Source organism: Eretmochelys imbricata, chromosome 5, assembly GCF_965152235.1.
Source record: "Eretmochelys imbricata isolate rEreImb1 chromosome 5, rEreImb1.hap1, whole genome shotgun sequence".
In the NCBI taxonomy this organism is placed as follows: Eukaryota; Metazoa; Chordata; order Testudines; family Cheloniidae; genus Eretmochelys; species Eretmochelys imbricata.
In genome coordinates, this window is record NC_135576.1 from 34,673,077 (window position 1) to 34,687,971 (window position 14,895).

The following is a 14,895-nucleotide window of genomic DNA, read 5'->3' on the forward strand; positions in this document are numbered from 1 at the left end:
AGCCCAGGATAGACAGGGCTGGCAGAGCCTTATTCATGACCTAAGTGTCTGATCGTGTAGGAAAGATCCAGCGTCAGTAGCCATCAGAGTAACAAAACCACTGCACCGTTAAAGCAAGCCCAGCAGCTAGAGGTATGAATCCGTATTTCAGACCACCTGTGATTCCACTGATCTTGGGCACGTCATCTGCTAAACCACTACAAACGAACGGTCTGACCCTAGTGTGAAGAATGTAGAAAACCTACAGTGATCTTAAAATACCAATTGAAATATAACTGCTCCAAAACCATGTAGCTCTTATTTTTAATAATGGCTTAGAAAACCACAAGTCCGCTGAATGAGGTTTCAGTACTGAAATGTTTTTCCATGACAGCAAGAATAGATAATTATTACTAGCTATGGTCAAGTTTGAAAATACACACATCTGTACATTCAATATCAGCAAAACTTTGACACTATATCCTATCTTTAGGTGGAACTCCAGATTGTATGGGTAGCTTTACTTTCTGAGCAAATACCCAAAGCACTCTTTAAATCAAAGCACACTTCTGTTACATCCAATCAGCAGCTATGCAAGGGCAGAGACCACATCAAACTATTTCTCCTGAAATATCTTTCCCTCATCAAAACTATCTTCTTCAATGGGACTATTCACCTGTTTAAATTTGCGCATGTGCATAAATGCTTTGCCAAATAGGACTCTAAAGACACAGCTATTGTTCATGTGTTCCATGGCTTCTGGTCTGATGGATCTAGTCAAGTGGCTGGCCTGCAAAGAGTATATGTCTTAATGAGAATGAAAAAACTAATGGCAAAGTCACTTTCTGCACAAGTAGAAGAGAACACAGTGTCCAACTTTTTATTCTCTATGTCAGATATATATGGCTTTGGCAAAGGTGGTGTCTGAATGCAGGTGGCCACAGATTCATTACAAGGTCTTTGGGTTTTTTAATTGCAGTAGATGTATTATATTTGTACATGAATCAATTCCCCTAACAATCCCACCAAACTTAACAAATCACACAGGAAACAGCTTAAAAAATTAAGAGACATCAAAAATAATGAATCGGGGAGCAAATAGAGAACTTGGGCAGAAAGGATAATAAACATATGAAATAAGATAGTGGTATCAGAGAAATTAAGTGAAACACAGGGGGTTCAAAAGACATCTCAATTTCTTTTGGTAAAGGGACAGGGCCAGCATGTGGAGAAGCCCAAATGTAGGATTAAGATCAACCAAAAAATGCCGCATATCGAAAGCTGGATGGCCTTTTCCTGTTCCTATCACCCAAAATCTTAGGCACACTGTACAATCAGAATATTTCAGAAAAGAACTATAAGAAAATCTCGCTCCCTCATTCTAGTTAGTATGAAGATGCAGCAAACGAATAATGGTCACTCCCCTCCTCAACAGTTTTTTAAACATCCTCTGTTCTCGGTTAAGCACATTCCTCTTTAAATAAGATACAGATGAAATAAAATACTTTTTAGCAGTTTCCTTGGCTAATTAATCTTTGTATCATCTCACTTTCCTAAAGCATTTTAGTCTCTTTTTCTGTCTTCATGTCCACACTGATTCAAGATCAGCTGTACTGTGTCTCAGCAGGAGTGATCATACTGCACAAGATCTGACACTTGTCTCAGGCTAATAGTAGTTAGTACGTTACATTTTCAAGAAATGTGCAAGTCTAAGCCAACTAGCACACTGCACGTTACTGAGGTATTTTAAACATGAGGAAACCGATATTCAGTGGCTTGCAAGGTCAAGTGACTCTCCCAAGAACACACAGTGAGCTAATGTTAGGCCTGGGATTTGACCTCAGAGGTAGAGCTGGTCAGAAATTTTTTAACCAAACATTTTTTGTCAGCAAATGCCAATTTGTTGAATTCTACACTTGTTTTCCAGCCAGCCCTATTCAGGGGCTCCTAGCTTCATGCCTCATCAATACATGATGCAGGTGCTGTGCTTAGAAATGACACCTTCCTCAAGACATCGTAGAAGTTATATTGTGGTTCTTTTCTTGTTTCACAGTTACAGAATGTCAGATGTCCTTCAGAGGAAAAAAAAAACCACATCCTTTTCATTTTCAATATATATTAGACATGTATTATACAAGAACAAACTGCAGCAATAATGGGGCTTCTCTTCACTTTGTCTGCTTCTGCTACCATTATTCTCCTGGTAATTCCTGGAGGTAAGTGCTGCTTTTATCCATTGTCATTGTAATTCATGATGTGTGTAGAGCAACATGTAGCTAGATATATTTAAATAATGAAGTTATCAGTAAGTAAGAGAAAGAATACATTTTTATTTATTTTCCATTGATTGTAAAAGTTAAGCCTTATGACAAATCAAAAAATAACATATGAAGGGAAAATCTTAACTTAACCTGCAAAGGAGGGAGGCAACTGGAGTCTAGAAGAGTTATATTAACCTTGCATGTTTTCCCTTCTCAAAAAATGTATATCTATCCACGAGTCAGAAAATTCCATCAGAAATGATGCTGCAATTGGCATAAATCTCTTCATTTCCAAACTTTTTGAAAAAATATTGTTCATTTAACACTTTATCTGATTTATGCAGTGAATTGTGTATCCACTTTTTCAGAGTACACTGCATAATGTTTAGACAGTGTCAGATCCAGGGTTCTTTGGCATAATGAAAGCTGATGAACCTAGCAATGGAAACAACTGCAGCTCAAGCAAGTAAAGCTCTGCAAGACCATTAGTATTTTAGGGTGGGATTTTCAAAATCAGGGTTGGCCTAATTCTATTCCCATTGAACTCAATCGAAGCAGATTTAGACCAACACAGACCCATTTTAAAAATCCCACCCCTAATACAGCTACATCCAGCACTGTAAGTCTGTGCATATATTTATATGCATTATATTGTAAAATTACGCTACCCCTTTCTCTATGAATGGGATTTTTTTACATTATATGCTGTCCCAACTGTGTCAAGCCTGGTTTATTTTTATTTTTAGATTCATGTGTGGATATCATTGGAGGGTATGCAGTGACTCCACATTCAAGACCATATATGGCCCTAATCAAAGGGAAACAATGTTGTGGAGGAGCTTTGATCAAAGAGAATTGGGTGTTAACGGCAGCCCATTGTAAAATGTAAGTTCTTCTAAAAATTTCTATCTCATAGAATGTTCTTACTAGTTTAACAGCAAAGTAAATAATACACAATATGAACCAAAGCTAATGCCTGATACTGTAGATCTAGCATGCTTTAGAAATTGCCACAACAAATAAAATTAATGTTTCATCTACTCTGGTATCCTGTCATAATAGATAATTATGCAATAATATGCCTGTGAGGTGCGTTTCTTCCAACTCCAGACAATTAGTAGCTTATCTTCTGAAGCATGAAAATTAATATCTCTTATATTTTTGTATAGCTAGTGTAATTGGGATATAATATTATTATTATACTTTAGCATTTACATTGGCAACCAAGCAATTGTGGTCTCCATTTCAACATGTTCGTGAATAACAAAAGCCATAATAAGGTGCCCTAACCTTCTATCTATATGCAGAGATATTTTATTAACTACTATTTGGACGCAGGCATAGAATAGCAGCAGTTAACTCAAGGAAAGACTTATTGACTCTTTTCTTAGTCAATCACAATTTTGCTGAGCAAAGTTCAAAGCAGTACAAAATAGCTGCCCACAAAAGTGGAATGAAATTTGTGTCATTTCGTTGTATAAGATGAATGCAGTTCATTACCTGAGGATACGCTAAAATAGCTCTTTAATTTATGTATTAATTTATATATTTATTAATTAAATTATTTTCTTTATGAATTAACTTTGTGAAATAGCAAGATAAACAAATGAAGGTGAGGATGAACAAACTCTTTGCAGTTAGAGTCAGGGCGGCGAGTTATATGGGCCCGTGGTGCCAGTGCTCCAGGATTATTCAGGGCATGGGGCCCCGGCTTCACCAATGTTCGGGGCCAGGTCTCTCCCCCGGTCCCACCTGCTATCCCTGCATGCCTCCCCCAGAGCATCTCCCAACCCTGCCCGCCACCCCCAAGGGATTTAAAGGGCCCGGGGACCCCCGGCCACCGCCACCACCACCAGCAGCACAGCAGGGCTAAGGCGGCTTCCTACCTGGCCTTGCTCTGCCCCACTCCCGGAAGTGGCCAGAACCGTCCTACAGCCTCGGGGGGCAGGGGTGTCTCGGTGCACTGCCCCCACCCCGAGCACTGACTCCGCAGCTCCCATTGGCTGGGAACTATGGCCAATGGGAGCTGCAGGGACAGTGCCTGCGTGCAATGGCATGCGGAGACACCCCGCCAGCGCCCCTGCCTAGGAGCCGCTGCCAGAGGGGTGTGCAGGTCGCTTTCGGGAGCTGCCCAAGGTAAGCACCACACCCCTCACCCTCTCTCGCACCCCAACCCTCTGCCCCAGCCCAGAGCCGGCACCCAGCACCCAAACATCCTCCCAGAACCTTAGGCAGGTGGGGACGGGCGGGACTTGGACCTGTTCTGGGCACCACCAAAAATTATATAAACCTGCCGCCTCTGGCTAGGGTGGCCTTAATAATTTAGCTTGTGAGCCAACCTTTCTCCTGACTGACAGGCTACCTAGCCGAATAATCTATCTGGCCCACCCAGGTGTGGATATGAGATTTAAAACACAAGTCCCACCTTTTACCCCCATCAAGAGGGTTAGAGCTGCCACTGAGCCAGACCCCACACAGTGTCTCTCCTGTCAAGTCTTTCAATCCCAATGAAGCTTGGATCCCACAATTCAGAAAGAGAGAGAGAGATTAATTCCTACTGTCACAGCCCAAACAGGTGAATATATTTAGCTCCTTGTAAAGACTACTTGGGGCCCCACAGTTACAATATTAGTGTACAAGAACATATGGAAAACAGAAAGCAATTCTGGCTTGACCTGAACAAAGAGAAAATGCAATAGCTAGCCAGCATAAAGTTCAACCAGCAATTAAACACCAATATAATGTCCTAAGAAAAAAGGATCATTTCCCCATAGCCTTGCCCACAGTGCTTGAATGGGTGAAAGGGCAAATCTTGCTGAGATTGGAAGAGCTGTTGAATGTCCTCCAATCCTATATCCCAGCTCAACTTAAATGCATGTGCAACTTCCTCCCATGCAATCACAGTGCACTTTAGAGTCACTGGAGCAATTAGTGGCATGGTCTGATATAAAACTGGTCCTTGATTGGCCAAGAAGAGCATAGAATCCTAGGCATCCATTCAAGGAACCCCTAGCAAGCACAGATCAGTAAGTGACACCGCCATTGTCTGGTGAGTCTATAAGGAGGCCAGACACTTAAGGGGAGGCAATTGAGCTGAATTAGATGTGGGCTGAGGAGACAGTGTTGAGATCCTGATCGGAAATATTTCAAAGGTTTGGGATTCAGGTTCAAGGTCAAAGCAATGATACCGTTCAGATTTGATTTCAGATCAAACAGCATCCAGATTCCATTAGTTGTTCTCATGAGATTTCAGCCCAAAATGGCAGAAATCACATAAGTGTCAGTTTTTATAAGATTTCTGTTCCCAGTATAGCTGTCCTCATCAAATTTCTGATGCATCCAAACTGAAACCAGAAAATAGATCTCTTCCACTTTTGTATCAATCCCAGAACCAAAACTGTAGGGACAGGTTTGTATCCTGAGATCCGAAACCCCTCCAAGACCCTGTGAAATTCATATAGGTACAGATATAGCTGTATGATTTTAGCTCATGTAATTATTTATAATTATGAATTATTAATAGTAATGTGTTGTTTCTTATTATTGTATTAATTATTATTTGTTGCTTTGGCATACGAAAAGAGATTGATCAACTTTGTAGCTAAGCAACTGAACACTATAGAACAAATTACAGCAGTGTATTTATCAGCAAGAGAGTATAGTACCTACTAGAAATGAACACTACCGAACGCATGTATAGTTTTGTATAATTAATACGATTAACTATGTTGTTCTTTTCAGTGATACAGGCACAGTTATTCTTGGAGCTCATTCACTTTCAAAGAAAGACAAAGAACAACAGATTTTTAAGATTGCAAGATCAATTCGCTACCCATGCTTTAATGAGCAGGGAAAAGAAAATGACATTATGCTTCTGCAGGTATAGAATTTTTATTAAACAGAATTTTAAGCATATGCAACTTTCTATCCTGTATGGATATGTGATGGCATGCTACCTGCCTTACAAAGACTCTAGACAAAATCTTTAGTTATGTAACTGTTAGTTAAATCTTTAGTTATATAATATTTCTGACTTTGTTATGCATACACTCATTTGTCATTTTATACTTTCCCAAACTTCCTGTGCAGACTTCTGACTTCTTATAAGGAGCACTGCCTATAGAAAATATCTTTGTGCACATAATAGCCTATACTTGACATCTGAATATGTTAACTAGTTATTGTGCAAAGTATTACATAATCTAATGTTACAGAGCAGGGATCGGCAACCTTTGGCACACAGCCTGCCAGGATAAGCCCCCTGGCAGGCCAGGCCCGTTTGTTTACCTGCCGCGTCCACAGGTTCGGCCGATCACAGCTCCCACTGGCCATGGTTTGCTGTTCCAGGCCAATGGGGGCTGCGGCCGGCACCGCTTCCCACAGCCCCCATTGGCCTGGAGCGGCGAACTGAGGCCAGTGGGAGCTGTGATCAGCCGAATCTGCAGACGCTAAACTGGGAGGAGAGGTAGATACGCTGGAGGGTAGGGATAGGATACAGAGGGACCTAGACAAATTAGAGGATTAGGCCAAAAGAAATCTGATGAGGTTCAACAAGGACAAGTGCAGAGTCCTACACTTAGGATGGAAGAACCCCACGCACCGCTACAGACTAGGGACCGAATGGCTAGGCAGCAGTTCTGCAGAAAAGGACCTAGGGGTTACAGTGGACGAGAAGCTGGATATGAGTCAACAGTGTGCCCTTGTTGCCAAGAAGGCCAATGGCATTTTGGGATGTATAAGTAGGGGCATTGCCAGCAGATCGAGGGAGGTGATCGTTCCCCTCTATTCGACATTGGCAGTTTTGGGCCCCACACTAAAAGAAGGATATGGAAAAATTGGAAAACGTCCAGCGCAGGGCAACAAAAATGATTAGGGGACTGGAACACATGACTTATGAGGAGAGGCTGAGGGAACTGGGATTGTTTAGTCTGCGGAAGAGAAGAATGAGGGGGGATTTGATAGCTACTTTCAACTACCTGAAAGGGGGTTCCAGAGAGGATGGCTCTAGACTGTTCTCAGTGGTAGCTGATGACAGAACAAGGAGTAATGGTCTCAAGTTGCAGTGGGGGAGGTTTAGGTTGGATATTAGGAAAAACTTTTTCACTAGGAGGGTGGTGAAACACTGGAATGCGTTACCTAGGGAGGTGGTGGAATCTCCTTCCTTAGATACTTTTAAGGTCAGGCTTGAGAAAGCCCTGGCTGAGATGATTTAGTTGGGGATTGGTCCTGCTTTGAGCAGGGAGTTGGACTAGATGACCTCCTGAGGTCCCTTCCAACCCTGATATTCTATGATTCTATGATTCTACGGCAGGTAAAAAAACCGGCCCAGCCCAACAGGGGGCTTACCCTGGCGGACCGCAGGCCAAAGGTTACTGATCCCTGTTATAGGGAGTGTTGTTAGTCAAATATCTGACTCCCATTTAATATTTTTACTTCTCTTAAGCTATACATTAGATTTTTAAAAATCCATTAAAAGAATGTTATTTAGGAAATTAGGAAAAGCTCAATTTACAGTTACCTGACAGTGCACCCTTTGAGTGAATGAGGCAGGGGTCCAGTGGAAAAAAAATAGCATATCATATGATAATTAAAGACTATGTGATAATGAAATTCATAAGCAACTGTAAATCTGCCATTTCCTAAATGTCAAGCACTTGACTTTGCAATCTAACATTCTTTTAATGTAGTTTGTTGGGGGGATATGTATAGTTTCCTAGGGTTTTTTTAAAGGAAAAAGGCAAAAATATGTTGTGTTCTATTCAGTTACAAAAGATCCTCTATCATGCAACAGTAGGCTTAAACCCCTGAATCTTGAGCTCTGTAGGGTAGATTGCTACCACATGAGCTACAGGACTAACTGTAGCTGGCTAAAGGAAAGGCTACTGTTCCAGAAGCAGGCGGTGGGCAATTGAGGACATGGGCTGGGTCTATGGAGTAGTCACCAGGACTGGCCTAATTCTCTTTCTTACGTCCCACTCTTGAGAGATAGGGGAGCTCCAGCTCCATGTACCCCTCTGGGTGGGGGAATGAGCCACTGGGGCCATGTGCTAGGGCCAGGGCCATGGAAGGGGAGCTGAGCCCAGCCCAGTTTTCTTCCCCCTCCCCCTGTCAGCTGTTCTGACATTTTTTCGTCTGCTTGTTTTACTCTGAATTTTCTATGAAAATTTTCAACTTTTTGGCAAAATTTTTCAACCAAAAAAACAAAATATTGCTATTCAAAATGGCATTGTGGTCCCTCAAGGGAGTTCCAGTTCAGGGGCTTTATGCTCCCATTCTCCTCTGTGGGGCTAGCTCTCCAATAGCTTTCTGATATGCTCATAGACTTTAAGGCCAGAAGGAACCATCATGATCATCTAGTCTTGCCTCCCACACATTGCAGGCCACACAACCTTGCCCACCTACTCCAGTAATAGACCCCTAACCTCTGGCTGAGTTACTGAAGTCTCAAGTCATGATTTAAAGACTTCAAGTTACAGAGAATCCACCATTTGCACCAGTTTAAACCCACAAGTGACCCATGTCCCATGCTGGAGAGGAAGTAAAAAAAAACCCCATGGTCTCTGACAACCTGACCCAGGGGAAAATTCCTTCCCAATTCCAAATATAGTGATCAGTTAGCCCCTGAGTATGTGGGCAAGACCCACCAGCCAGATACCTGGAAAAAAATTCTCTGTAGTAACGCAGCTCCCTCCACATCTAGTGTCCAGCCATTGGAGATATTGGCTACTAGCAATCGCAGATTGGTTACATGCCATTGCAGGCAACCTCATTATACCATCCCCTCCATAAGCTTATCAAGCTTAGTCTTGACGCCTGTTAGCTTTTTTGCCTCCAGTACTCCCCTTGGAAGGTTTTTCCAGAACTTCACTCCTCTGATGGTTAGAAACCTTCATCTAATTTCAAGTCCAAACTTGTCAATGGCCAGTTTATATCCATTTGTTCTTGTGTCAACATTGGCATGTCACTTAAATAACTCCTTCCCCTTCCCTGGTATTTATCTCTCTGATGTATTTATAGAGAGCAATCATATCTTCCCTGAACCTTCTTTTCATTAGGCTAAACAAGCCAAGCTCTTTGAGTCTCCTCTCATAAGATAGGTTTTCCATTCCTCTGATCATCCGTAGTAGCCCTTCTCTGCGCCTGTTCCAGTATGAATTAATCTTTCTTAAACATGGGTGACCAGAATTGCACATAGTATTCCAGAGGAGGTCTCACCAGTGCCTTTTATAATGGTACTAAGACTCCCTGTCTCTACTGGAAATACCTTGCCTGATGCATCCTAAGACTGAATTAGCCTTTTTCATAGCAAAAATTCTTGTTGTTAGTCCCTAAGTGCATGGCCTTGCACTCTGTACAATTGAAATTTCCTCCCATTTCTATTACTCCAGTTTTCAAGGTCATCCAGATCTTCTTGTATGATATTCTGGTACTCCTCCATATTGGCAATACCTCCCAACTTTCTGTCATCTCTAAATTTTATTAACACACTCCCCACTTTTTGTGCCCAGGTCATTAATAAAAATATAAAGTAGGACTGGTGACAAGACTGATACCTGAGGAACTCCACTAGTAACCTCCCTCCAGCCTGACAGTTCACCTTTCAGTATGACCCATTGTAGTCTCCCCTTTAACCAGTTCCTTATCCACCTTTTAATTTTCATATTAAGCCCCATAGTCTCCAATTTAACTAATAATTTCCCATGTAGAACTGTATCAAATGTCTTAGTGAAATTCAGGAAGATTAGATCTACTGCATCTCCTTTGTCTAAAAAATCAGTTATCTTCTCAAAGAAGGAGATGGGGTTGGTCTGGCAAGATCTACCTTTTGTAAAACCATGCTGTATTTTATCCCAATTACCATTTACTTCTATGTCCTTAATGACTTTCTCTTTCAAAATTTGTTCCAAGACCTTGCATATAGTTGAGGTCAAACTAACAGGCCTGTAGTTTCCCAGATCACTTTTTTTTCTCTTTCTTAAAGATAGGTACTATATTAGTAATTCTCCAGTCATAGGATACAACTCCCAAGTTTACAGATTCATTAAAAATCCTTGCTATTGGGCTTGCAATTTCATGTGCCAGTTCCTTTAATATTTTTGGATGGAGAGTAATCCAGGGCCCCCAGTTTAGTCCAATTAAGATGTTTGAGTTTGACTTCCACCTCAGATGTGGTAATTTCTACTTCCATCTTCCATAATGTATCACTTTCTCCCAATTTGGTATTGGAAGAAGGTACATCATAGGAGTCCTTGATCATGATGCGTCATGGGAAATTTAGGCCAGCCAGAGAGCCAGCCCATAGAAGAGATTTGGAGCATAAAACTCCCAACCTACATGAAGCACTGCAAAGCCATTCTAAATAGAAATATGTCTGGGTTTAGCCACAATATTTCGTTTTTTAGTTTTTCAGTTAAACAAAAATTTCTGCAGAAAGCAGACACATTTCACACAAAAACTTTTTTAATGAAAACCCAATTTTCTGTCAGAAAACAGTTTCAATGGAAATTTTTGACCAGCCCTACTCCCAGATGTTCCCAATACAGTGGTTTTGCTGCTTTGGCAGAGGTATAAGCCCAGCACTTTGGAATGTTCCTGTGTTCAGTTATTTTGGCAAGTTGCCAAAAATTTTCTGATGACCATAAGCCAGAGAAGGGAAATTATGATTTTTCATAGTATCTTATGGAAAGCTGAATGAAATTTCATGGGGCAAATGAAAGGCACTTCCCTAGCTCAAGAGTAGTCTGCTGCTGAATACCAAAGGTATGAGATCTTCTCCAAGAAAAGGTCACAAAAATATTTCATAATCATAATGGAGAGTATTGAGCAACTTAAAGACAGGGGTTACTACCAGCTCCCCCTGCAATAACCATGTCTTCTTATTATCCAATAGCTTAAACAAACAGCAAAAATTAATAAAGCTGTGAAAACCATTAAGCTACCTAACACAGACACTGATCCCAAACCAGGAACAAATTGCCAAGTAGCAGGATGGGGAATAATTAAGAATCGAGAGCGTAAACTTTCTGATATCCTGAGGGAAGTCAACATCACCATCATCGACAGAAGAACCTGCAATGATCAAAATCACTATAATTATAAACCCATTATAACTATGAACATGGTGTGTGCTGGAGACAAGAACGGAGGAAAAGACTCATGTGTTGTAAGTAGATATGCTGGTTGTACCCATCTAGAGGCTCTTAAAAATAAAATATAGAACAATGGGTATGATGAGCCCATCAGAATGCTCAGGTCTTTAGTTCAGCTGCAAAACAAGTGTCTACACTCGGGGAGGGATCAATCTAAGTTACGCAACTTCAGCTACATTATTCACGTAGCTGAAGTCAACGTACTTAGATCTACTTACTTGTCTTACTTGCCTTCACTGCAGTAAGTTGACGGCTGATACTCTCCCGTCGACTCCGCCTGTGCCTCTCGCCCTGGTGGAGTACCGGAGTCAACGGGAGAGCGCTCGACTAGATGCAATAAATCGACCCCCACTGAATCAATCCAGCGGGTAATGTAGACAAGCCCTTTGTGTGTCTGAGAGTTATAAAGGACTGTGCTGATCTGATTTCCTAAGACTTAAAATCAAAGCTTCTGATTTGTAAACTATCTTGAGGGCCACTGGACTTTTATGCTTTTCTGAGCAGGGAAAAGAGGAAAATATTTTTCCTTTTCTGCAGTCAAATGGTCTTTAGTGGAGAAAGAGCAGTGGAAATGTCCAGTCTCTACAATGGTAATTCAGATTAAGCTACATGGGCCTATTCTAAAAGCCACTGAAATCAATGGAAAGACTCCCATTGACTCCACTGAGCTTTGGAACAGGCTTTACATGGTCTAGTGCATTTCATATGTACATAAGTCAAGTGATAAAACAAATTTCAACCATATCAAGTGGTGATAGCTATACATAAACAGCCATATTTCTACAATGTTTACATAATTAATTTATTATATAATGTTTTTTGCTATAAGTGGAATCATCCATCAAGAAGTGGACTTTTACAAAAACATTAGTATTCACATTCTCTGGCAGGTAATAATTGAGTACCCACTGCAGACCCTACCCCAGTTACTCATGACTAGCCTTATAGCTTCTAATTTTATACAGAGAGACAAATTTAATAATTGAGAACTTAATATACTTGCACTCCAACAGAAAATAAGTACATGTTTGCATTGAGGTTCCTAGGCCAGTCCTGTGAAGCAGTGAGTACCCACCTCTGAAGAGTTGAGGGTGCTCAAAAACCACTCTACAAACGTTGCTCAAGACCTTACAAGATGAGGCCCCAGTCGTCTGATTCTGCTGTTATTAAAGTCATTTCTATAACTCTCATTGACTTCAATGGAAGCAGAGTCAAGACCCAAGTCCTGCTTATAATTTCTCATGAGTCATTTCATGGCTTTGTATCATTTCATTTCTGATACAGTAAAGGAACACCCAAGTGCATTTGGTATATTCAAAAAGGAGGTTGTCCAACCTATCCAGAAGTAATGGCTAATACCTAATAGTCACTCCCATTCCTTTGTTTCATGTCATGCATCTTTCTCTCATACAGTCTGTCATCAGGAATGATCCAAAGCTGTTGTTCTAAAAATATTTGAAAAAGTCTAAAAACATTTATTCTACATCATATTTATACACTAAATTGATCCTAGTGTAGGTAATACATTTTCAGGCCTTAACAAAGACTGATTTAGTTTATAACCACTTAGTCTCTGATCCTGAATATACTTTAGAAATTTATAACTTTAATCACATGAGTAGTACCAATGAGGGCTTGAAGGATCAGGAAAGTAGATACTACTTTGATGGGCACTATCAAAATTCCTAATATAGATCTTCAAATCCACTTTACTTATAATCTAAATCAGGAGAAAGAGGAGAAAAAGACAAAGGATTAACTTTTGTCTGTTGCAGAATATTCCATCCATTTATATACACTGGGGACATGGGGGAAAATCACACCTCTTGGCAACTTTGTCTGGTATATTATGGCTTGACTTACTGATGATTTCAAAGGTTTTGTCCAATTCTCCATTGTCATAGAAGCCTTTCTATCCAGCAATAAAACGGTTAACACACTGTACTATCTGTTTTATACACACCCCATACAAGGACATTACTAGATGATTAATTTTCCAACCAACATAGAAGTTTTACTTTTCGATTAGATTTACTAATTATTTCCAGAAACTTTCTGCATTCAAAGGGCAAAGTTTCCAGTTTGTTTCAGATTATAAAAAAAAGGACATGTTCATTACTACTAAATTAGATTTATTCTCTATTTAATTCACAAATGAATGGATCAGATTCAAACCTTTTTCATTTTTTAGATACAGAACACATATTCTTAGGAAAGACCCATAGAAGTAAGAATTAATTTCTGAAAACTTTCCTCAGACCTTGTCTACACATACACACACATGTGCACCAGTTTAATTAGCGGTGTGTTTTCAAACCTTTGTAAATTCTGATGTCAAGTTTGTCTTCCTCTTCTTTAGGGGGATTCTGGTGGTCCTTTGATATGTAATGGTGAATTGAAAGGCATCACCTCCTTTGGCAAGAAAAACAAGTGTGGTGCTGTTCAAAGCCCTGGTGTCTACACTCGTCTTACGAAGACGCATCTTCTCTGGATAAAGAAAACCATAGGGGGTGACTTATAGATTGAGTCAATCACTGACTGATTTTCTGTTGCTCTGATATATATTTACTTGTAACAAAATTTATTTTTGAATGATGAAGTCAGTATGATCAGAGTATTATGCAATAGCTTCATGTACATACTATGATTGAAGTGGTAATTTCACTATAAGCCCCTTCAATCGCTTGTAACTTTCCCATCAGAATTCACTTTGGGGCACAAATTTCATATATGTGATTTCAGCAAAGAAATTACCTTAACCCCAGCACAACATAAGCATAGCATTCTCCTATAACAGTATATGCCCTGTATTCTCAGCCACAGAGGGGCTACACAGGTGCTTCATGGCTAAGGAGAGGAGTATTACTTCACCTTTACAAAGCACATTTACTAGATCTCTGTATAGATAATGAGCATTTCAGCTCAAGGTCCAATCCGACTCTCACTGAACTTAATAGAATTTGGTCCTAATTGCATATTGAGAATAATTACACATATCTATATCTGGATTTCCGTAAAAATCCTGGAGAGTCACTGAGATTCTAGGAATAACCCCAGAATCCTGGAAATACTGTTGATGCCTCTCCTTCCTCTGAAGAACCCATGATTTATTTTTACCCCCCATCTTCTGAAGGCCCTCTGAAGGGGGCTGTTAGGTCTGGCAGCCTGAGGAGTTTCAAAGACTGCATACTTTGTAGGGAAGTTTATTTGACTGTGAAATCTAATGATTTTGAATTTCCTAACGTCTATGTATTTCAAAACTTCAACCATTTCATTACATTATAATATTTTGCATTTAATAAAGAAAAGGCAATAAAGTCTGTGGCTTGAAATATGCAATTATCTGGAACACCCTGTCTCTTGCAGTAAAAATATTATGTGCAGTTTTGAACATGTAAACTATTTGCAAACCAGTCAGGGTATATACTTGTTTATAACATACATTATGTTAAACATTCAGCTGAAAACTCCATTGTGACAGGGTCTGCAGGATGCAACCTAGACTG

General features: G+C 40.3%; 1 protein-coding gene across 1 annotated transcript; it reads left to right on the top strand.

Annotated features, from left to right (window-relative positions):
- The first annotated feature begins 2,134 nt into the window (after positions 1-2,134).
- On the top strand, positions 2,135-14,634 carry GZMA (granzyme A). Its single transcript, XM_077816275.1, has 5 exons — positions 2,135-2,195; positions 2,987-3,125; positions 5,982-6,120; positions 11,131-11,403; positions 13,749-14,634. The coding sequence occupies exons 1-5, from the start codon at positions 2,135-2,137 to the stop codon at positions 13,908-13,910; spliced, it is 774 nt and encodes a 257-aa protein (XP_077672401.1). The 3' UTR covers positions 13,911-14,634.
- The last annotated feature ends 261 nt before the right edge of the window (positions 14,635-14,895 follow it).

Excerpts from the sequence above, each read along its gene's own strand:
- GZMA (XM_077816275.1), top strand. The coding sequence starts at position 2,135 with ATGGGGCTTCTCTTCACTTTGTCTGCTTCTGCTACCATTATTCTCCTG. Across the intron at positions 3,126-5,981 it reads ACGGCAGCCCATTGTAAAAT|TGATACAGGCACAGTTATTC; the intron begins GTAAGTTCTTCT and ends TGTTCTTTTCAG. Across the intron at positions 11,404-13,748 it reads GAGGAAAAGACTCATGTGTT|GGGGATTCTGGTGGTCCTTT; the intron begins GTAAGTAGATAT and ends CCTCTTCTTTAG.